General features: G+C 29.1%; 1 protein-coding gene across 8 annotated transcripts; it reads left to right on the top strand.

Moving 5' to 3' along the window:
* Positions 1–10,480: 10,480 nt before the first annotated feature.
* Positions 10,481–17,663, top strand: LOC108479742 (pyruvate dehydrogenase E1 component subunit beta-1, mitochondrial-like). Of its 8 annotated transcripts, none has more exons than XM_053023088.1 (17): positions 10,481–10,611; positions 10,724–10,857; positions 11,198–11,246; positions 11,351–11,425; positions 11,803–11,883; positions 11,987–12,013; positions 12,101–12,163; positions 12,334–12,420; positions 13,404–13,529; positions 13,754–13,887; positions 14,006–14,078; positions 14,235–14,300; positions 16,553–16,591; positions 16,679–16,803; positions 16,893–17,007; positions 17,153–17,235; positions 17,436–17,663. In XM_053023088.1, exons 3-16 carry the CDS (start codon positions 11,223–11,225, stop codon positions 17,219–17,221), a joined length of 1,104 nt encoding a protein of 367 aa, XP_052879048.1. In that variant the 5' UTR covers positions 10,481–10,611; positions 10,724–10,857; positions 11,198–11,222; the 3' UTR covers positions 17,222–17,235; positions 17,436–17,663. The 8 variants fall into 8 exon arrangements, with proteins under 8 accessions (XP_052879048.1, XP_052879047.1, XP_052879046.1 ...); XM_053023087.1 differs by having other exon boundaries at positions 17,389–17,663; XM_053023086.1 differs by having other exon boundaries at positions 10,718–10,857; positions 17,389–17,663.
* Positions 17,664–25,336: the final 7,673 nt, after the last annotated feature.

Below are 25,336 nucleotides of genomic sequence, written 5' to 3'. Positions count from 1 at the left end.
GTCTGAGATTTTGTTTAAAAATTTGTGCATTATTGTGAAGCCTCGTTTGTTTAGGAGTTGAGGTTTGTCATTTTGATTGGAGCAAAGTTGGTGTTTTTCACACACAATGTCGAAGGCATTCAAATGAATGATTAGCAACGCTGTTAATATCTTGGGCTCAATCAGCTTTGACTGGTATTATCTGTTGTATTTTACTGAGTTGTCGTTGCGGGGCTCACTTGGTTGGTTTTACATGAACAACCATGTCTTCATGGATGCTTTAAGATGTTGATGTGTATACTTGTAAACCTTTGTGTGGCGTGTTTTTTGGTTTAGCCACTATTTAGTGACTTTTTTGTCTTCTATTAATAAAATCACATTTTACGGAGAAAACATTCACAGTAAATGTTATTTTTTAAGTTTGAAAAATTACTTATTTTGTGATACATTTTTAAATGGGATCTTTTTTTTTTTTATTTAAATTGTCTACTTATGGATAAAAAAGTTGTTTTAACTTCTGAAAGTATATTGAAATGTGATACAAACCAACTATCCATCTACCTTGCCGCCAATAATCTTCATTTTCTGCATTTGGTTTCATGAATTCATTTTCTTTATTTGTTTGATTTATTAGATTATTTAAAAATATAAAAATTTTGGTTTGATTTTAATCTTTTTAGTTGAATTTGAAGGTCCAAAAAACCCTTGTTGCCGCAAGCTTTTTTCTTCCCAAGAAAGTTCTTTTGTTTGTCTAATTCATAAGGATTCTTTTATCTTCTTCTCTTGAATTCTATTTTAATTTAATTTTAAGTTTTCCTTAATATTAATGAAATTCCAAAGGTTCTTGGTGCTCGGGTCTATCATAGCTGCAAGTTACTTAAAAAGCTAGAAAGAATCTAAGTCACTTTGAGTTGTTTATTCAACTTTCATATCAATTATTTTTCTTTTTTAATTAAAAGAAATGGACTTAATGTATTACTGTTATTTTTTGTGTAATCTAAAAATTGAAATATGAATCCACGCCCAAAATGTTACTTATTAATTTACATAGTGCAACACATTTATCACTCTTTCGATTATTAATATGGTAATGTAAAGAAAGGACTTATTTAATATATATATATATATATATAAAAAATTAGACAAAAATAAACAATAATTTATACAAATTTAAACTTAAATTAAAATGATAACACTCTTATAAAAATTAAGATTCCTCCAAAATAAACAAAAAAATTCTCTTTATCACAAACAAATAATATAAATAACTAAAATTATCGATTAATATTAACTTTAGTAACAATGGTACTAAATCATGTAAAAAGGTCGTACTAAACGTTGGAGTAACAGTTGATCCTTCTTAAAGTTACTTTTTAAATTTTCATCTAGAACTAGATTGAGTTGAAAGTGGATAGTGAAGATGCATATTCATCTTGCATTCTGGATATAGACATCAAGAAAGAGGCTTTGACATACTTACATCCAATGGTGAAACTGTTGGAAATTTGAAAAGCAAAGGCGTAGTGATAGTAAGTTTCATCTCTTAAATAGATCAAAAAATACAGCATCCCACACGCCAAAATCATCTATTTAAGATAAATGATACATATGGGTATTCAATTATGTCGACATTCCTATTTTGGTCACTTATTTTAAATTGATAATGGAAAATTTTTTTCTAACTCATATGATAACACATTTAATTTTCAATACATATATATTTCATCAATTTGACCTTAATTTTAAATAATTCAAATAAATTTAACTCTTTACATTTACAAATTCTATCAACTTGATCCTCAAGTTTTCTAACCAAAGCTTTCAACTTTTGAAACATAAACGTTCCACATCTATAAATTTGTAAAACCCAAAAAAAAAAAACTTCTCTCAACTAACTAGCTGTTTTCTAAGCCTATTTCAGATACCAATAAGTTTATCTTGAAACTTTATTTCCTTTCTTCTTCTTTTTATTAGTTTTCTTCTACATATATTATCTTATAACCCTTTAATTGATAAGATTTTGACTAAAGAAAATGAAAAACACTTTAGATTTATTCTTGTTTTTAACCGTATGATCTTTCCTTCAAGGTACCTAGAAATAGTTCTCAAAGTTGTTCATTGAATTGGAAATTAAATCCAAAGTTAAAAAATATGGCTTTGAAAAATCTAATTGCTCAATCAATAATTATATAAGATAAAATATGAACATTTAATTTTTCAAAAGAAAAAAATGTGAAAGAACTAATTAAAATTTCTTTTGATACATTGATACTAGTTTATATATATATATAAATTGATTAAGAGATTAATATGTATTCTATTTATTTTTAATTTTAAATTCACATAACAATACATATCACTAATAATATGATTTAGTGTCAAATCATTTACCAAATTAATTAAAAACAAAAATTATGCTAGTCAAAGTGAAAATTTATTTTTAAAAATATTAAATTATTTATATAATTTTATTATATATCACATTTTAAAATTTGTATTTTCTATTTTTAATGGAGTTTAATTCATTTCTAACACGAGCTTCTTAAAAATATAAACAAAAAGGGTTGTATATTGAATTGGATAATTTTAACCATAAATAAAACAAATGATAGATATGAAATGCCTCTATTTTAAAAGTTGAAAGCTTTGGTTAGGAAGTTTGAGGAACAAATTGATAAATGTAAGTATTGGGGACTAAATGTGTTATTATAGTAGTTAGAAAAAGGTATTTCATTATCAATTTAATGGTGGATGACCAAAACAGGAACGAATTCAAACGTAAATACCTGAATTGAAAATTAAGCTAAGTGACCAAAATAAGAATGTGAGAATAGTTGTGTGACCAATAACCTCCCTAACCCGGCCCAGACGTTATGGCCGAATCCTGAAGGCTACATTGGCCACCGAAATTGCCTAGTTAAACTATTTAGTTTCATTAGTATTAATTTGTCTGATTTTAAAAAACTTAGGATAGTTGTTAAATCATCTGATTATTAAGTCGATTAAATTTAGAGTCTAGTTTATTAAAAGTTGTGTCATTTGAAAAAAAAAAAAAACTTAATTGATTTTGTCAATTTGCCTTTTTGAAACTCATTTTTCATCGTTGGGCAGTGGAAAAGTGAAGCCTTTCGTTTTTTTTTTTAAAGAAAAACTGTGTCTTATGCAATGTTAAGCAATTATTAGAATTGTTCGATTTTTAATAAAATTGCATGAAAGCAAAATCCCAATAAAAAAAATCCCATGCCACAGCCCAAAATTAACAAAATTACAGTCCCAAAATCAATAATAAAATTTAGTTTTAAAGTACTTTATTTAAAAAGTTCGAGACGAGTCCTCCGAATGTTGTGTCTAATCCTAACCTCGAGGATAATCTATAAGAAAAAAAACTATAAGGGTGAGCTTTAAAAAGCTCAATGTGAATCTTAAACATGGCTAACAATATATATACATACAGTCAATCAATTTACAGTAAAGCATATAGCCAACAACATTTCTAAAACCATAGTAAATCATGCATCATAAAAATACAGTATATATATACACGTATTCATGGGTATGCTCATATGAAAACAATGCATATTCCCTATCCATCTATTTGCTACACACCATGAGTTTCTCAGAACTCATCATCTGAACACCAAAACAATAAGAGTCACAGCTCAATGTGGATAAATCACCAATAACAATTTTTCAGTTAGATTGTCAGTAATTTGTAGAGTAGTTGCTAGTAATTGTAGATAAATCATCAGTACTTTGAGCAATACTTCAGGGTTGCAGATTAACTGTCAGTATATAATTTGTGGGTAAACCGACAATACTCCACAGAACTCCTCCGTCACCCATCAATCCCAGTCCCTATGCAATGCGACATGTCATATCAATAATGTAGCAACTCATGCTCATCAATACCAATTTCAATAACAGTGGCATGCTTAACATGTATTCAATCAAATAGAATCGATGGCATGATTTGCATGCAATTAGTATGATCGGTAAGGAACAATGGCATGCTTACATGCAATCAATTATACGATAACATTTAATAGCGTATAGATGTGGATTCGAGATGGGATTTTGTCTTAATTAGTTTGTTTAAACTTTTACTATAGGTTTCGAAATGCATTAGTCGTGTGGATTATCAACTTAACAATCAGATGTGTAAAATCAACCTAAAAACTCGTTAGAAACTCAACAAAATCGTGAAACTGGGTTGTTCTTCAAAATTGTCCAGTCTCACACGGCCGTGTGAAATCATGTAGGGTGTGTAGGTAGACCGTGTGCACCACACGGGCTAGCTTTTTGGGCCGTGTGGGCCTTTGGGGCCAATTTTTAGGCCTGATTTAGGGACTTAGAAATTGGGTCCGTGGGCATTATGTAGGCCCAGAAAAACATAAGTTACAGTAAACAAACACGGGTAAATGTAGGAGGTATGTTGAATAAGTTCTAATAAGTATAAAAAAATATGTTATGTTTTGCAATAAATAGGCACGTGAGTTAAGCATGATTATTTTGTAAACCATATATGTTTTACATATTCTATTATATGTTCTGATAAGCTATCCGATTCGATTATGTAATAGAATATGCTATGATCTGAAAAAAATTTGGTTAGGTTTGCATACTATACCATTTGATTGCGTATGGGCATTTGGGTGGGTTTTTGGATATGAAGGAAGAAATGTTTTTCGACAGTTTTACTGTAATTTTGGTGGTTAAACTGCAATATCTGTCTGGTAGCTCAACTGCGCTATTAAGAGTGGTATACCACCATGACCTAGTGTGATTGGATGGATGGACTTTTGTAGTCCTAATTGCTACGATTGGCTGGATGGAGATAGTGTGTAGCGTATGGGGATAGGATCTGTGATTACATCTATATTTGATTATGAAATACATTTGATTCTGTATAATAGAATGTGTTTGAGATTTTGATTATGAAAATTAAGAATTCCATTCTAATATATGATTATGAAAATATGACATTTCGATTTGACAAATGTTTCTAGATATATGACCTTCTGATCAGGGGCATAGCCAGGGGGGCTGGCATGGGCCCCGGCCCCCCTTAAAATGTAAAATTGCATTTTTGGCCCTTAAATTTTTAAAAAAAATTTAAATTAGTAAAGGTAAAATTTCACTTTGGCCCCCCTAAAATTATAAAAATTCAATTTAATCCTTTAAAAATTATAAAGATATAAACTATAAAAAATTAAAATTTTATCCGGTCCCCCTAAAAATTTTTCGGCTTCACTGCTTTCGATATGGTTTTTCCATATGTGATTACTAAAAATAAAACTTTGTTTTTATGTTTGCAATTGTGCATGTTGTAGTAAGAAAATTTTGTACGCGAGTTAAGTCACACACTGAGCTTCTAGCTAACTCGTTTGTTTAATTTGTTTCAGGTGAACTTCTAAATTAGGATCGGATGGCGTGCGGGAGCTCAGATTGTTTTCTCAAGTAAATTAAAATATGGTGATTTTCGTAATTATCTATTTTGGATTTATAGAACTGTAATTTATTTTTTGGTCTGGTTTTGGTTTTTGTTTTATTCGTTAGCATTTAATGTTGCCCAGCATAAAACTGTAAATCATAAGAGCTAACAAGTTTGATTTCGGTTTTCAAAACTAAAACAAGCTAAGGATTTTCTGTTGAAAATTTGAAAGGGGTTTTTATGAAAATTTATAACGAATGATTCAGAATACGCCCAATTGACGAATTGTTCATTTTCACCTATCGAGACCGCGATTTTCAAAGAACTGAAACTTTGATAATTTTATGCTACAAGATTTGGTAATCATTTAAGTATTTTGAGGTAAATAAAATATATTATTTTTAACTAATGTTTGTTTTAATACTAGAAATGATATGCTAATGTTGGTACTTTCAAAACGTGCAATTTTGAATGTGAATTCTGGGTTTTAAATAAGAGTTTTCGAATCTTGGCTTTTCTAATCATCTTTGAGAGTTTTTACCAAAATTTCATGTTTTCGAAACGTGCTTTTGGTTTGATCGAAACAAAGGCTTTTAAATAAGTTAATGTAACTCCTCAATATCCGGTCATAACTTCTAAGCCGAGTTTGGGGTGTTACAGCAATAATAACGAATGATGATGAGGGGAAGACCAGTGCACAAACAAGTAGAAATGTGACAATGGAGAAACAAAAGTGAGAGCAAAAAGGGAGAGGAGTGGTGCGGCAATGGAAGAAAAATAGGTAGCAAATATTCAACCAAAGCAAGAAGAATGTTGATAAAAAGATAGAAAAAGAAAAGAGAGGAGGAGAAGACAAACAGTGCTGAATCGACAACCACAAATGGAGGAAGAAGGAGAAAATGGGCAGCACAACAATGAAGAAGATGGAAGAAAAATTGAGAGAATGGGACGGAAGAAGAGAAGACGTCAAGGAGAAGAAGAAAATAAAAAAAGAAAGGCTAAACAGAAAATAAAATACAATATATACTTAGGTTTACAATGCATGGGACAACATAGTTAGAGATTTGGAACAAAAATGCTGAAAATAAAAGTTATGCAAGGGAAGGGATTCAAACTTGACAACTTCACTAACACTTAATCATTAGACTAATAACTCATTTATATTCAATTGTACAAAAGATATCATATAACCGGGCGTGACATGACCATTTATTGAATTTACCTTTTATCAAGTGTTGTTGATTTTTCTTGAAGCTTAAGGGAAGGTGAGTCTTAACTGAGAGTTTTGAATATGCGTTATTTGCACAAAGCTTACTCTGATATAAGAAAATCCAATTAGCTATAGATAAAAACAACTTCCATATGTTTCTCAAATTCCACGGATTCATTTACTACTTGGATGATTTAGTCATGGTTGTGCTCATTGTCGTAAGCTAGGCTTGACAACTCCTTTTAAACAAACAAAAAAAAAAAAAAATACAACATTTAAATGAAGAGAATTTTCTAGCTCAGGTTTATGTATGTGATGGTTGGAGATTGAAACTTGCATTTTCTTTTAACAAATTGAGTGATATTTGTAATAAGTAGTAAAAATATTAGAGTGGAAAAAAATGTTAATCTTCTTATGGCAAGCTTAAACATTCACCCTCAACAACTATTCAAAGATTGAACTATGTTTATTACCGTTCCAGATTAGTGAACTTCATTTTTTATATGTGATTTTTATTATTCAATCACATTCATGGTTGGACTATATTTCACAAAATTAAATAAATTCATAATTAATACTAAATTTATTTTATTAAGAAAATTATGAAAATTCAAACTTAATAATATTAATAATTAATTTTTATCAAATCAATTCTAAACCCGAATTAAACATTGAAAGGGTAACATTATTTCCTATGAGTACTAAAATAATTATTTTTGTCGAATATAAGTATCACATTAAAAAAAAGTGCCAAACTCAAGTATCAAATGATATAATAAACCTTGAAAATTCAAAAATATTTAAAAGTTATAAATCCGATTCAACCAATTTATATGGTTTCACAAATTAATCAATTTTGTTACTCCTCAAAGTAATACTCTAACCGAATCTTAATCTAATTAGTTTATCCAATCAACCAATCTCATCTACTGCACAAAACCTTTTATATGACTGTTATAATCATTGCTTTTCTTTTCCTTTAGGAAGTTTTTATTTTATTTTATTTTATTTTTCTATTATTCCTTTTGACAAAAAAATCTATTTGTTAATTGAAAAAAATTAATTTTAGGGTGTGTTTGTTTCATAAAAATGATTTATTAAAGATATTTTTGTAATTTTCTGTATTTATTTAATAGAAAATAACTTGGTCAATAAAAAAGGCTTACAGAGTTAACTGAAAATAAGTTATTTTTCTTATAAAATAATTTACTCATTTGAAAAGCATAAATTATTTTTTTTAAAATTCTTTTTATGAGCAGTTTTATTTTTATATAAAATTAATTTAAATCAAACCTAATATTATTATATTAAAATAAAATTTTAATTTAATTTTAAAAATATTTAAAATATTAATATCAAATACTATAATTTTCAATATTATTTAATTATTTATATTTAATAATATAATGAATTATTTTAATAATTTATTTAATATTACATTTTATTTTTATAGTAATTTTAAATTTTAAATAATATTCTTGATATATTAGTGAAAATTATTTATATTAATATTTTAATAATAAATATATATTACAATTATAAATATAATAATAAATTGTTAGTATAAATGTTAAAATATGTCATAATTCTATTCATAAATTTGAAATTTAGTCATAATACTTTTATTTTAAGTAATTTAGTCCCTTTATTTTCAGCTTTCAAAGTTCAAGTCTAGTTGTTAACATTATTATTATTGTTTTTGTCAATTTTATTGATTTGACTTTTTAAAATACTCACTTGATAGATAAGTAACTAAAGAATAGTGTTGTAATGGACTTAAAAATTAACAGAATAATTAATAGTGTTAACAATTAGACTTAAACTTTGAAATCTAAAAAGTAAAATGATTAAAATTTTAAAATAGAAGTATAGGGACTAAATTCTAAATTCTGAAAAGTACATAGACTTATGACATATTTTAACCTAGAATAAAATATAAATATTTTAATTATACAAATATGAATATTTGTTTAAATAATGCTTAACTTCATTTTCCTTCCAACTCTAATGTGTCAATATGTACTCTTATGAGACATATGTAATTTAAATTAAGTTTTAATTAGGCGTTATTTATTATTAAGTTTATATATGAATTAATTATTATAAAATAAATTTCAATTGTTACAAGGAAAGTGTACTATAATATTTTGTAACAAATATATTTATGTTGTGTTCATTTCACTAATAATAACTTTTAGAAAATTATTTTAGAAAAATTTGTCAAATAATAGAAAGTATTTTATGCAAAATAACCAAACACTAAAAATATAAGTTTTACAAAAGAAAACTAATCAATTATCCAAAAAATCATTTTTCAAAAGTAATTTTCAAAAGCAACCTTAATTTTTATATTAAAATTTTTTTTTCATCGATGAAGAAAGAGATTAGATAAAAGAAATGTGAAGTGGACGACCCCCCTAATCTTCAAGAGCCGTTTTTATCAGCTTCTCATATTTAACCCCAGCCAAAGTATATCAAACATGCGCCTATTTTGACAACTAATTACATTTTCTTTTGAGGGTAACTAATTAAAAATTGCCTTAATGCACATTTTAGCCTTAATGTATATTATTTTTCTCACTTTTATTCTTAATATTTTTTTATTCACCCCAATTCTTTAGCTTATATGACTTTTAATGTTATCAAACATTTATAATTTAATCCTTTAGACATTAAGGACATGATTAAAATATTATAATTATAATTATCGTATGACATACTCGACATCATAATAATATTATTGTTTAGAAAAAACCCTTAAAAACTATTGAAAAATTATAAAAATACAGAAAATATAAATAAAATTATAAATATATAAATTGTGTAAAAATTTTAAAAATATGTTAGAATTTTAAAATGTAAATATAATAATTATTATAGAAAACTATCAACAACTTATAAAAATTATTAGAAATTGTAAAATATTGTAAAAATTATAAAAATAATATTGTAATTTTTTAAAAGTAAAATTATTGTATCTTGCAATAAAATATACATTCACTAATAACTTTTTTTGTTTAATTCATTAATCACATTTAAAATATAAAAAGCTGTTATAGAAAATATATAGTAATACAATCAAATTTTATTAAAAATAATTTAATAAAATGAAAAATTATATATCAAATTTTTAATATTTTAAAATTCATCAATTTTAATATTTTACTAGTACTATTGGGAACAAGTTTATTTGACTTGGATCCTATTTTATGTCTAAAGTAAACTTCCTTCATCATTTGCTGTGCATATACCCTTTTATTTTATATCAAAGTTTTTAAAATGGTTAAACACTTGATTAGACTTAAGAAAAACGATGATATATTCAAATATTTGTGGGTGTTAAGTATTAAAAATATTTTAAGACAATGGATGCACATATTAATATTTAGATATTCACTTCACTTTTAAAAAATTATTTGTAAATTGAGATATTGATCTAAAGATAAATAATTTGCCTTGAGATAATAAAAACATTTGAAATAATTAAAAATAATTTTAAGAAATTTATTTAAATTTATCAAATAAAAAAATCTACCAATTATAACTTCCAATTAATTGAATTATAAAATAAGTATAGTCAACAATCTCAAACTTAAACTTACGTTTAAATATATATTATTATGAATATTTTATTAAGTAGATGTTTATTATGATTAATATAAAGTTTTAATGTAATTTAAATTATGATAGTTATTAGAATTAGATTTTTACTTCTTTTATATTTCTTATGCATATAAGGAGAGAGTTTGATGAAGCATTATAATCATTCATTTGATCAATAAAGTACATTCTCTATTATTTTTATATTTTTTATTCATTCTCTCCATATTTATTTATTTTGTAACAATTTTTAATTTTTTAAGCCATATAGTATAATATGTGATAACGAATTAAGCTTTAAAAATTCCCCGTCATAGAAGTAGTATTAAATTATTAAATATCTATCTTCCCCTATCACAACTGAGCCGCCCGACTGTTGGTTGTTTTCCCAGTTGATTCCTGACCCTTGATATCACTTTGGTCGCTGCTGTCACTCTTTTTAAGTATGTTTATAGAAAACATTCCTTATTTTTATTTATTTCTATTTCTGTTTTAAGTTTCAGCACAGCAGATGCGTTAGCTCACCGCCCCCACCTGCATCTCTCCAATTTCAGTATTGGTCATCTCCCTGCCGATTAATTTCCTTTCAGAAAACCCTAATCCCACACTCTTTTTTTTTTTTTTTTTTCAAAAGCAGGTACGTTTTTCTTACCTTCTTTATCCGATTTTATTTTCCATCCATTACCGTTTGGTTCCCACTTTCCAGTATCTTATATAAATATATATTTTCTGATTTAGATTTCTCGATTTATGTAAATATAATTTCGTTTATTTTTCTGAATCATATTTTAGTGATTAGTTCTCAGATTTACTTGTTTGAATAGATAATCCTCATAGTTAGTGAGTGAAATAAGCATTTTACACTAATCAATGCTTTAATTGCACTAGCATTTATTTAATGCATCTTTGATTTATATGAAACTGGGATTAGCATTGCAAGGAACAATTAAAAAATAGCTTGTTGTATTTTTGTTCAGAGAAAAGCAAAGTGGAGGAGGAAAGATGTTAGCAATAGCAAGGCAAAGGGTGAGTTCTGGAAACTCTCCTACTCTTTCATATACCTTTGTTGACGTTTCAGTTAATCTGATAGGTTTTTTTAAAAAAAAAAAAATTCTTTTTTGTTTATTTAGATGTTGGGACAATCATTTAAGAAGATTCTGCCTGCAGTATCTGTCTTGAGAAGTTACTCATCTGCTGCAAAACAGGTAATATTTTTCACCTTTTTTATTCTTGGTGTAGTTCTGTACTTTTTGTGGGTTTAATGCTATTAGATATTTCAAGTTGCATACTGCAAGTGTTCACTCGTTCAGAAGAGTATCTATGTACAATTTTAGCGGCTGCTCTGTAGCTTACTTACGTAAGCAACATTCAGAAGAAAGACCCACGGCTCATATTTTTCCGCTCAAGCACACAACCATATGCACACAGATATGGTTATCTTTATATTTGTGTTTCTTTGTATGTAGTTTGCATCATCTTGCAGTTAATGTTAAATGGCTTTTGTGATTATTAATATCCAAAAGGCCTAACCTTCAAGGATTATTGTTTATTTGTTTGTTTGTTTAATGATAATTATGTACAGATTACAGTGAGAGAGGCATTAAACTCTGCTCTTGATGAGGAGATGTCGGCTGATCCAAAAGTCTTTTTGATGGGTGAAGAGGTGAGAAAACATTAACAGAACAATTTTTTGATAATATTTTGGCTGTTCCTTTTATTTATATGCCATTCTTATGATTTTTATTTCTTGAACTCATAAAATGCAGGTTGGAGAATATCAAGGTGCATACAAGGTTAGCATTTCTTGCTACATATAATACAGGCCATTGCTACAAGTATCTGAAGAGCAAAGATTGATTTTTATTTCCCTTTTTTTGTAGATAACCAAGGGACTTTTGGAGAAGTATGGACCTGAAAGGGTTCTTGATACTCCAATTACTGAGGTTATTATGTTTATCCATGCCTATACTGTTTCTCTTTTATTCAGTTTGTGAATTTTATTATTATTTTATTGAATGATTAATCTCACATGCCTATTATATGTGTTATTTGATGCTTTTTAGTTTTCATTACATTATTTTCTCACCTAAGTTGTCTATTTATTGTTTCACAGGCTGGTTTTACTGGGATTGGGGTTGGTGCTGCTTACTATGGTCTGAAGCCAGTAGTGGAGTTTATGACATTTAACTTCTCCATGCAGGTTAGATGGTTCTGTTTTGAATCTATGCTGCTGTATGCTTTTTTTAGTTTGCGTGCTAGAGTATTCATAAGTTTTGAAAACGAATTCTAAATGAAGTGGCATGCATGTCATAAAAAAGAAAGTAGTGGTAGTATATTATCATGTGCTTTCTATTTTAAAGACAGTGAAGTTATAACTACTACTGTAATGTAGTGTTGAAATTCTTTGGAGCTTGTATGAATGAAGTATGCATGTTTTCTTTGAAGGTACACCTGTGATCAGATATAGTGGCTGATTAATGAAGGGCAATAGAATTTATGTATTTGTTATTTTGATCTTCTCTTTCTATATTTGACAACACATAGCAATAAAGTATTGGTACTTGTGGTTGTAGATTACAAATGGAAACTGTAAAGGAAAGAGATAGCATTTAAAATGTGTTTCATAGCTGGTCATGCTGTTACCAGTAATTGGTCCTGCTTTTATAGTTCTGGTTGAAGAAGCCAAATCATGTTGTTGGAATGCAAGTTTGTTTGGCTATAAGTGATTCAAATTTTTGTTTCAATTTTGTAATTCGCTTTGTTATATGCTAATCACCAAAGAATTAGTGTTAAGACAAGCCGAGAAATGGTGCTTCAGAAGATATCCTGAAAACTCTTTCATTGAGATGCATTTTTTTTAAATGCGGGATCTTTGGAGTTCTTTTGGTTGCCTTCTTGCTGTGTAAGATGTCCTGGCTTGAGATGTTAAGAGAGCAAATGGTTTGGATGTCTCTATGTTGTTTTAACATCATGTGTACTTGGATATAGGAATGATGTTTTGCCTAGGTCTAGATTTAGTCATTGTGTGCCAGACTTTTTCGGATTTAGTACTACATTAGTTATTGGTCATTTTAATGGTAATAAAAAATTTTAATTACTTTCTTTCAATGTGTTTTTATGAGATTCTTGTCCTGAATCCCCGATGCAAAATTTTCTTTAATACATTTTTGTCTTTTATTGCAGGCAATTGACCACATTATTAACTCTGCTGCAAAGTCCAACTATATGTCTGCTGGCCAGATATCTGTACCCATTGTTTTTAGAGGACCTAATGGTGCCGCTGCTGGTGTTGGTGCCCAACACTCTCAGGTATGGTTTCCTCGTATGTTACTGGCACTGTGACCTGTTATTTGGTTTGGTCACCTACACAACTCTCCTCTGTTCCTGAGAGAGCCTACAGAGGTTGAAAATTGATTTATTTTGTATTACATATCGCATTTACCATTTGATTATTCCCATTTTATAGAGGTGTAGCTGACTTTAAATATATTAAGAACTTGTTTTAATTACTTGTCTTTTTGGTTAATATCCAGTGTTATGCAGCATGGTATGCTTCTTGTCCTGGGTTGAAAGTATTGTCACCATATAATTCTGAAGATGCTCGTGGACTGCTCAAAGCTGCTATTAGAGATCCTGATCCAGTTGTTTTCCTTGAAAACGAGTTGTTGTAAGTGAATTAATAAAATGTGATTGAATTATGTATTGAGCGCTGCCACTCTACTGGTCCAGTGTTCAGTTAGAGTTTTAATGTCTGACATTGCTCTCATATAATCATACTGTTTCAGATATGGTGAGTCATTCCCTGTTTCTGATGAAGTTCTTGATTCCAGTTTTTGCCTTCCAATTGGGAAAGCTAAGGTAATGCTGATATGATTCTCCTTAAATTTTACTCTCACGGATATTGTTATAACTATTATTGATGCTTCTGCAGTCAGTGATTCTGCTGTAACTCGTATCCATGATGTTGCATTTTGATAGCAGTTAAAGTTATCTTTTGACCATCTACTTTGACAGATTGAGAGAGAAGGAAAAGATGTGACTATTACAGCTTTTTCAAAAATGGTGGGCTATGCACTTAAGGTATGTCTTCTATGTAGTGTCTATTTGGATAAGCTGTGCCTAATTTCTATTTGAGGTAGATTGTATGCAATTGCACAAGATTCTATACGATATATAAAAGAATAATCTAAAGATATGAAGCATGGATACAGCTGCTATTCTCATGTATTCATGTAGGATATGTTTCCGACATGGACACTTGTTTGAAATAGCAGATGTGTCAAGTACTGCTGGATATGCCAGAAAAATAAAAATAATGAACTTATTATACCAGATTCAGCATGGACACAGCAATAAGGGGAAAAAGGTTCCTGCTGTTGGCATTGAAAATAAAATTAGTGTTAGTGGTTACTAACCAAAGAAATAGAACACGGAAACATTGAGAACAAACCAATCTTTTTTCCTTTTGGCCTTGGGGTTAATGTGTAGTTGATACTCCAGTTAGGGCTAGTTTAACATTGCTATTGCGGTTGAAAAATACTTTTGAGAAACTTTGTTTGGAACAAGTGCTTTTGAAGAGTGTTATGGAAAAATTGGTTTTTAATTTTAAGTGTTTAGCATGGTTGTCAAAAAGTGATGTGAAAAGTTAAAATGTCCATTTAGGCATGATGTTGGAAAGTAAAAGATAATTTAATTTAGATTATATTCAAATTCACTAATATTATGACATATGAAATATAAATTTTAAATATTCTTTAAGCAATTAATATAAATTATTTTGTAACATTTAGATATTAAAATACAATAATATTATATATTTAAAATAAATTTCAAAAGGGAAATGAGAGAATAATTTTAGATTTTCATCTCCAAAATAGCTTTTATAAAAATCAAAAGCACTTAAATTTGGCTTTTTAGCTTTTTTCAATTATTTTGATTTTAAAGCTGATTGTTTGGCATTGCTTATGCTGTCAAAAAGTGCTTTTCCACCTCTATGAGCAATGGTAAACAAAACCTTAGTGGTGAAAATTAATTTGATGTTAAAAGCTGATTGTTTGGCATTGCTTATGCTGTCAAAAAGTGCTTTTCCACCTCTATGAGCAATGCTAAACAAAACCTTAGTGGTGAAAAGTTAGAAGATGGTCCAGGAGATGGTGGTTATTAATAGGATTGAGTAAAAAAACAAACAAGAAACCAAAATGCAATCTGAACTAGTGATGTTTGGATGGTTTTGGTTCATAAGCTAAAAACTGGCTGTAACCTGAACTGAACCGAATTCTATTTTTATTTAAATGTTTTTATGATGTAACGATAAATATCTTATATAGTAAAAATAACTTTAAAATACTATATAAAAACTAATTTGAAAAAATACAATATAAAAGTTATAGGTTTTTTTTTTTACTTGAAAATTTTAATTTTTAAGAAATATATATGAAAAAGACTTTGAAACTTTGTTGAATAATATTTGAAAGCCCTAAAGCAAAGCTATTATGTCAAAATGAAGTTAAAAAATCCAAAAAAAAAAAAAAGTATGAAAGAACCAAGAATCGAACAGAACCGAATTATCATGGGCAATTAAAAAATCCAAAAAGTTTGCCCGAACTGAACTCAGCCCTAGCTGTTATATTCAACCAAGCAATTCCAGTTGCTACATATTTAGGAAGGAAGAGACAAATGTGTTCATATATTGCCAAATTGGATGAAACTTGGCTATAATATTGGGGTGTTCTGTTACGAGACTGTAATGTTTTCAGTAAATAACTAAATTTCTTTTAATGCAAATAATCGAATCTCTTATAAAGTTACTTATAACTGGATAATGCCGAATTTCTTACAAAATTCTATTGAGCTCATGGGGAGCTCATTTAAGAAGCTCTTTCTAGAATTTTCTTATAATATTGGACTGCGTTAAATAGACTTTTGGTTGATTGGCTTAAAACATTATTTGGTAATAACTTCTGAGCTTAAAAGATTATTGGACCAGATTTATTTATAATATTCAACATGTTATTCAGATTTATTCGTTGCTGCTAGTGACTGTGGTGGATTCTTTATTTATCTTGCGCGTTGCAGGGTCCCATGTTTCGTTAGACTATCTTTTAATCTCTGGGCTCGAGAACTGCCTGAAATATGGTGTGGCTATTAGGTTGCCTCTGATTGAATGAGTTGAATATGAGTGCAAATTTTAGGATTACAGCTTAGTGCACTTCTTAATGGGATGTCCAGTATTGTTTCTTTCTGTTTGCCTCGGTTGTAATTTCCTGAAAATGTAACTTTATGGTAATATGTTGGCTGTGGAGTTATCAACTAATAGACTGTTTGTTGTTCAGGCAGCTGAGATGCTTGAAAAGGATGGAATTTATGCTGAGGTAAATTATAACACATAGAAATGCAAGTCTTACAAGTTGATTTGATCTTTCAGCTAAGAAGAGCAATTACTATTTTGTAAAATACAGGTTATAAATTTGCGTTCTATTAGGCCGCTAGATAGATCCACAATAAACACATCAGTCAGGAAAACCAACAGACTAATAACAGTTGAAGAAGGGTTTCCCCAGCACGGTGTCGGTGCTGAAATCTGGTTTGAGTTCTTTCTTCTTGAATCGTTTAGTTTCTCCTCACCACATATTTTGGCATCTTATATATTTATGAAGCCTACTTATTTCACAGTGCATCTGTTGTGGAGGAGAGTTTTTCATATCTTGATGCACCAGTTGAGAGAATCGCTGGAGCTGATGTTCCCATGCCATATGCAGCAAATCTTGAGAGAATGGCTGTGCCGCAGGTGATTCTATTCCTCCCTTTTCTTTAATCCATTCCCTCTTCTTTCTAGTACAATCATTAGTCAAACCAGCTAGTATGATGGCTGCATTTATGTTATATTTGTACAGTTGTCATTGTATATGTTTATTGGTTTATGAATTCTGTAGGTTGAAGATATTGTCCGTGCTGCAAAGAGAGCATGCTACCGATCTGTACCATTGGCTGCTACTGCCTAATTGAACCAATCCAGGCAGGAAACTTATCCTAATATAGGCAATTTGTATCATCATTTTCTATTATTATTTATTATTTTTTAAAATGAGGTATTTTATAAATTTTTGTCCTGCCTTTGGGCCTGTTTATCTGCTGTCAGTTCCTAACATAATAAATGGAATTATTTCAGGAATTAGAGGGATACTGATTTTTGCCTTTGTCGACACTTGGGTGCAGGAAGAAGTGCTTTAACTTAATAACACAGAAATTGTTAGAAATGGCTGGAAATTTTGACTTATTTGTCATTGGACCATAACCTTTCCCACATTTTAAGTAGTTTACTGTTTCTGAGCTTGTATTTCAAATATTATGGCGCTGAATCATTCAATGTTCGTGGAGGATGATTACAACTAATACCAAGTAATAAAAGATTACCACTTGGCTTTACAAGGTGGATGACACCAATATGTGAAAATGGCCCAAGTTTCATCCCAAATGTATTGTAATTCTAAGATTTGCCTGTACGTATTCGAATCCGTTTCACCAACTTGATTTGATTAGAATAACAAAATTCAAATCTTAAAAACACAAAAAAAAAAAAAAAATTCATTTGAAAGCGAGTTGGCATGAATTTGTCTTTCGAACTTTCCGTAGTTGAAACTAACCCTGCTAACCTGGGAAGGTTTTTAATATTTTTGGAACTTTTGATTAATTGATTATAGATGTTTGTATATCCGATTCTTTTTAGAAAATATTCGGAAATTTCTATTTATAAGTGGTAAAAATGATAAATATTACAATATTGTGGTTAGTGTTTTAAACTTTTTTATTGGATCGTTTTCACATTTAAGTAATATCTTCATATCTGGTTGTGGATTCAGCCTTAGCACAATTATCACTATTGTTATTTTAACAAACAAGTCTTGTTTTTTCCCTTCAATTTAAGGATAGGAGAGATTATAAATAAAAATAGGTTTTGTGATTGGGAACTAATTATGAATTGAACTTTCAACTCAATTTGTAAATTATTAAATACATTATTTAGAAATCCTCTTATATATGAATTTGTAACCTACTGTGATTAAAACTCTATAATTAGAGTGTGTATAAATTTATGGCATCCAAATAAAAAATAGAATTATCCTTCCATTTTATCTTCCTTTAAAAGTAATTTTTCACACTATTGTTACGCCAACTTCTCTTTATCAGTAGGATAGCATATATGTTTAGGAATTTTCAAGCATAATAATAAAGCATTTGTAAGTTGATACGTTTTATTTTATTAAATGATAATGTCTTTTGAAATGTTTCTCATTATAAATGAATTACGATTGATATGTTATTTTTTATCATTGTATAAATTCATCTATAATTTATTGTGTTTTATTTTATTGGTTGATTTTATTATATATTATATCCTGATAATATTTGGCATAGTGTTAAAAAATTGTGTGACTTATATTCTTGTTAAAATATAATATAAGTGGCAAGATAGGGAATCTATAAGGGTCAAGGCTGTAGCCCATTGTAGATCCCCAATAAGCAAAATATTGGACTGAGGTCGCAACTGGGGGTGCACAAATGAAATTCGTATAAAAGTTTATTTCATTTATTTGATGTTAATTAGAATAAGATGTTTTAACCTTACTGCATTACTTTTATTTGACTTTAATTAGAATAATAGACACAGTCTGTACTTCTCTTGTATCATTCAAATTTCGACATATGAATTTTCTTTTCCTCTGCCCCTAGTTTTTTCTTGAAAGGGTTTCCATATAAAATTTTGTGTGTTTTTTTCTCTCTTTCTTTATGAATCATTGTCATTATCGACGCTCAACTTTCACACATACATACATACATACATACATACATACATACATACATACATACATACATACATACATACATACATACATACATACATACATACATACATACATACATACATACATACATACATACATACATACATACATACATACATACATACACACACACACACACACACACACACACACACACACACACATACATACATACATACATACATACATACATACATACATACATACATACATACATACATACATACATACATACATACATACATATTCCGATTGAATGATATATATTTTATGTTTAAATTAGTTAGAAGTATTGATTTCTACTTATTTCTAACTTGTTAATATGAACTAGTTGTTAAACTATAAGAACAGAGTATGAGTAAAAGTGACAGCGAAATTGGGCACTTTTGATCAAACTGAGACAATCATAATAAAAGTAGGAGACAACAAAATTGCTACGCAGTTCGATTTCCCTATATCTATGGAGCCTAGCTTAGTGAGAAGAATCTACTATCTTTGAAGCAAATACAACCATCCTAGTTCTAACACATCCCGACTAAAAATTGTCACTTTTGTAGTAAATAACTAGACCTCTCACCATTAAATTCTCCTCATAATAACTTAGCTTGTAAAACCAATCACAAATGCTTTACTTTCACAAAGGCACTCTCACAAACAATGTTCCTTGAGGAATTGATAAGTGTTAGATCTAGTGCTTTTAGTGTAGTATTTTCGTCTATGTATACTTGTATTTTTCGAACAAATTGGTTTAGTAAAATATTCGTTTATTACATTAATATTCTTTGTATATTGTCCTTAATGGTTTTTGCATGTAAAACAAAATGGAAACATATATTGACGTCTAATTATCTAACGTTTAACTAATATATCGTCTATAAAGTCCAATTGAGGAGATGCTTTATTTGGAGCATCGGTGCGAACGACTCCTAAAAGATAGAAACATAGATGTGACAGACTATATTGAGAATACATTAGATAAGACCCAAGTTAAAATAGATCTTAGATTCGTTTATAGATTTATTCACTTGTGATGTTTATAGTATGACATGCCTTAATTCTGAGTGGATGATGGACTATGTATACTTGACTGGTATCCTTTGATGTAAGTAAAAGTCTGAGTTCAAAAGATGAGGAACTAAAAGCTGGTGCGTTGGGTATATGAGTTCTGCAGTATGTAACATTATTCACAATGATGGAATTCATAACCCAAGGATAAATCATATCTTCCCATTTGCATTACATGATAGATAAAAAGTAAGTATGACCACAAGTCGTTTTCTTTGTGATAAATGACTTGATTTTATTTTATAATAATTGGTTTTTCACGAAGGAATATGTAATGGTTATCATAAGATAAAATAGGATCATATTGGGAGAACAAATTTATCCAAAGAGATTAAGAATATCCTATAAGGGTAACACATTTATGACAAGGTCATTGGACGAGCACTTATTAAGTAACTTTCATAATGGGATGTAATTAGGGAGAGCTCAATTACGATACTATAATGGAATGATTTTGTGATTAAATAAATTTATAATTAACAGGCGAAAAGTTGGAACTTAATTATAAATTATTTGACCCCTAATTATTTATGTCCAATCAGCTCTTCCGCTAGTTCGGTGAAATTAGAAATGGATTGTATTTAGAACCAAATGAATAGAAATGATGAAGAGAAATGGGTCGCATCCAGAAATGAATGTGTTTTCTCACTAAGTACGAAATGATTTGAAATTAATTTAAGGTTTTTCAAATTATTATTTAATTATTCAAAATGAAATTAAATTAATTAATTATAGATTCTTTTATGGTAAATTTGTTATAACTTTAATGTAATTAGAATTAGGTTGGGAAAATTATTTAATTAGGAAATTGATTTAGTTAATTAAATTATTTAAATAAATAAAATTTATTTTGGAAATAGAAAACAAGTATTGCGTTGAATTAAATTATAAAGTGTTAGATCAAAAGTCAAGAAAGCATATATAATTGGATCCAATACATGAAATATCAAATACTACCCCTCATGTACATGAAGGGTCGACAACCCTAGTAATATTTACTAAGGGGTGCCGCCTACCTCTCTTCTAATTAGATTAGAGGAGTGTTTTCTATTTAAATAATATTATTTTACAATGACTTATTCAACCAAGATTCTTATATCTCTCTCTATAAATAGATGTCATCGACTGACCTAAAATCATAAGTTTGACACACTGTTATTCTGCCAGAAAATGGTGGGAATTTAGTATTTAAGAATAAATTCTATTTTTTTAGGAATTACGATGCTTGCCGGTTTCTATTGAGAGAAATTACTTTCCTACTAAAAATAATTACATAATTTCTTTTTCTGTGTCTGGTTCATGTTGCTTTAGCCTACATTCGGTGCAATTCGGGGTACAAGGATAATGTATAAGGTTGTTTGTTAAAAGTCAGTATCGATTCGAATCTGTCTCGCACAAAGCACAAGTATTTTTTCGTAAAGGTTTATTACTATATATATCACAAAGTGGCCCAATTTTAAATTTTAAAACTTTCATTGTAACTATTAAAACCATTTTCTTAATCGGATTTTTTCAACAATAAGTGCTCTCAATATTTAGTACATAAACCTATACAAGTCCCTCAAATATATAAAGATTTTTTAGACTTTCTAGCATACTAAAAGATCAATCACAACTCTCTTCTAAATAACAACTAAAATAGCTAAATACAATATAATATTAACAACCAAAGTAATATAGACTATTGGTAGATAAGTCTTCAAGTTTCTGTCTTGACCCAATATCCTTGATCCAAGGGATTTGGTACATCAGTTTGATCCTATCCTCAGGATATGTTTCTCCAAGTGAATTAATATTCATTGATGGGCTTGAATCATTCTACGATATTATCACAACCTAGAGATTTATTTCAATAAATTGTTAATCTTTCAAATAAGGTAAGTTGTTGTTTGTCGCAGTGGTGATGGAAGTGGGAACTTCCATTGGCAAATTGCAACACTTCAAATATTTCAACAATGTAATAACTCGAATTTTCATTGGTGTTGGTAAAATCAATTTCGGGGCCGAATTTCTTAAACTAAGTTGGTCCAAAAATTTTAAATGAGGAGTTTACAAGACAAATATGAAATTAGAGGATAGAATTATTTAGTAATTAGTTAGATGATTTAGTAATTAATGCATAATGACTAACTGCAACATAACTAGAATTTAAGGAAGTAGGTGAGAGATTAAGAAAATCCTTAGTGTGTTATTACACCAAGGACTTGTTAGCAATAAAATGATCACTAAGATTAAGATAAGAGAGAGGGATGATCTTTGTCATTAAATTCCACTAAACACTTTTTAATTAAAACGATAGCCATTAGATTAAGTTTAGTTAAGCTTAATCATAATAATAAAAGAAAAGATGAAACATGTTAGTGGCCATTTTCATCTTCATCAAACGAAAATAGGGAAAAGAAAGAAAAGAACTTTCAAGTTATTATCCTTTATAACTATGAGAGCCATCTTCCAAGGTAAGAAGAGTTTTTCTTACAATTCTAATTGGAGTTTTATTTTAAGATGATATATAAGCTAAGTCCATTTATTAGAATTAGAAATTGTTAAGGTTCGTCTAAGTTATCATTGATGAATACTTAGGAACTAGAGAGAGAATAATGAGAACTTAAAAGCTATTTTTTGGATACCTTGGGGTCCATAAATTATAGTTCTAAAGTCAAAAATCGATTCAAAAGAGAGAATTTTGAGTTACATGAATTTTAAATAATAATGTTCTAAAGAGTGAAGTTGAGACTATGCATAACATGTTTGATTTCAATGATATCTATGTGTGAATGTGGAATCTAATATTGCTTTTGCTTGAATATCGAACGTAGTTAAAGATGAGGCTGAGATTTCGAAAGATAAAAGAAAGGAAAAGGGTGGTAGATGAGTGGCGATATTAGTTTGTGCTAATATAATTTTTTTTCTTTACATAAACTTGTTAAGTAATTAAGCTTAAGTTATTATTAATAATGACTAAAAGTATGAAATATGCCACTAAGTTTTGATGGTTTAAATATGGTTAGTATGATGATAATTAACTAGATGTGTGATTAGTTATGATATTATGATGAGTCATAATGATTCATTTGATATTATGAAATGGTGTCGTCTTGATTTGATGATGTTTTGATTGGTTATAAGGTATGAAAAAATTAGTATGTGTTGTTTAAAATAGTGGTAAACTAAAAATGATATGATTAACACCTCTCACCCGTCTCCGTCACCAGATTAAGGTTACAGGAAGTTACAGTAAATAAAGAAACACAAGTAGAATATTTCATTTCATTCTTTTTTTTTTTTTTGTAAATCACTGAACAATAATTTCATTTAATAAACATGTCGTTCAAACATAAACGGGGCTTAATTCAAGCATAGAAGGCATTAAAAAAATGGTTTAGAAATAATCAGGGATTAAATTGAATCAAAACATGAAAATAAGGTAGAAATTGAAAACAAGGATCACACGACCGTGTGAAAGGGACCAGCCGATGTAGCTATTCCACACGCCCATGTCCTTAGACTGTGTACACTTTGAAATAAGGTCACACGGTCACGTCGCCAGGCCGTGTAATAGACTGATGTCATGTGAAAATTCCTGCACCTAAAAATCAATAAAACACATGATCGTGTGGGGTGGCCATGTGTGGTACACGATCATGTGACAGCCCGTGTCTTAGGCTGTGTTCAACCAAAATCACTTCTTAAAGAAGCAAATTCACCAACTATTTCTTAGGTATCAAGCCATACCATTTCCAACCATATTCACATATTCAAAACACATATAAACATACCTAAAACCTACCAAAATCACTTAACCTATATGCCCTCATTGGCACCACAAATTAAAACATATGCAACAACCTTACACACTAAAGACATAAACAACATGATAGTCTCATTCAATCATCAACAAAGTTTCAATTGCCATATACCAAAACCAATCCTTTATACCGCCTTTCAATTGCCAACATAGCCATTCCCAAAACTATAATCTACCAAACCAAAATGACCATTTCTAGATCTATTCACAAGCAAGACTCCAAAACTAACTACCATTTTATTTCACCACTTACCCAGTCATGCCTACAAATCAAATGGCACAAACCATCATACCAAATAAGATCAACATGATAATTCAACTATTTACTTCACATTCATCACAAGATCAACATGAAACATACACTTAATATCATGTAACAACATTCACTTAATTTAAAATTTTCAACTATACCTTTAAAATTTGACAACTTCAAAACCCTATATACATGCCACAAACCAAATTAACCAAATCAAAAACTATCGAACAAAGGTTAGATAGTGTGAGCTCTGCAATTGACCCATCCAACCAGTTTTGCAAAACGTTAACTACAAAAAATAAGAATAAAACGAGTAAGCTTAAGAAGCTTAGTAAGTCCATAGCTAAAATAGCTAAAATTCAAATAAACTTACCTCAATTAATATTTGAATACAAAAAAGAGCTTAAATTATTTAACCTTGAAAACCGTTTACAAGATCACATAACATTAGTATTGAAACATTTCATCGTATAATTCATATCCCACAATGGTTCAAACCACAACATTTCATACATTTTAATATATAAATATCTCTAATTTTCATTATAACAATGTTATAATGTAACATACGTGCTTGATCATTCTTGATACAATATTTCAGTAAAACACAGCAGAGAGCATTGAAATGCTAACAGAGGCACTAAAGTGCAATCCCGTACAAGCGTGCGTTCTAACCCTATTGGCATGCCAATCGTATCCTAATTATTTACTACATTCAGACAAGCATTTTAATTGACTTCATCATATTAATCAATCAGAGGCACTTCCATATTATCTGTACACATAATGTAAATCCATTATGTCCATTCTGAGATCAAATAACTCATATTCACAACCATTTCCCAAATAAATACACACTTACCTTATACTTATTGGTAAAAAATTATAATTAACATTCCAATGTCAAATATTCAACAACATTTCAATTCAAACAAATTCAAAACAATATAAATTACAAATATATAAACTTGTTCATCTATACTATGAACTTACCTAAGATACGCTATCGGTTGACTCGTAGGGGCTAATCCACGATTTTCCCTTTTCCCCGGTTTTCCTCCATACGGTTTCATTCTTGATCTATATAATGATTAGATTCGCTTATCAAATTCAAATACATTATCAATCTTATTTCGATGCATGTGAC

The sequence above is a fragment of the Gossypium arboreum genome, chromosome 12 (genome assembly GCF_025698485.1).
Source record: "Gossypium arboreum isolate Shixiya-1 chromosome 12, ASM2569848v2, whole genome shotgun sequence".
Taxonomy (NCBI): Eukaryota; Viridiplantae; Streptophyta; class Magnoliopsida; order Malvales; family Malvaceae; genus Gossypium; species Gossypium arboreum.
The sequence above is the reverse complement of the archived record's forward strand: the minus strand, read 5'-3'. Positions and strand labels throughout refer to the sequence as shown.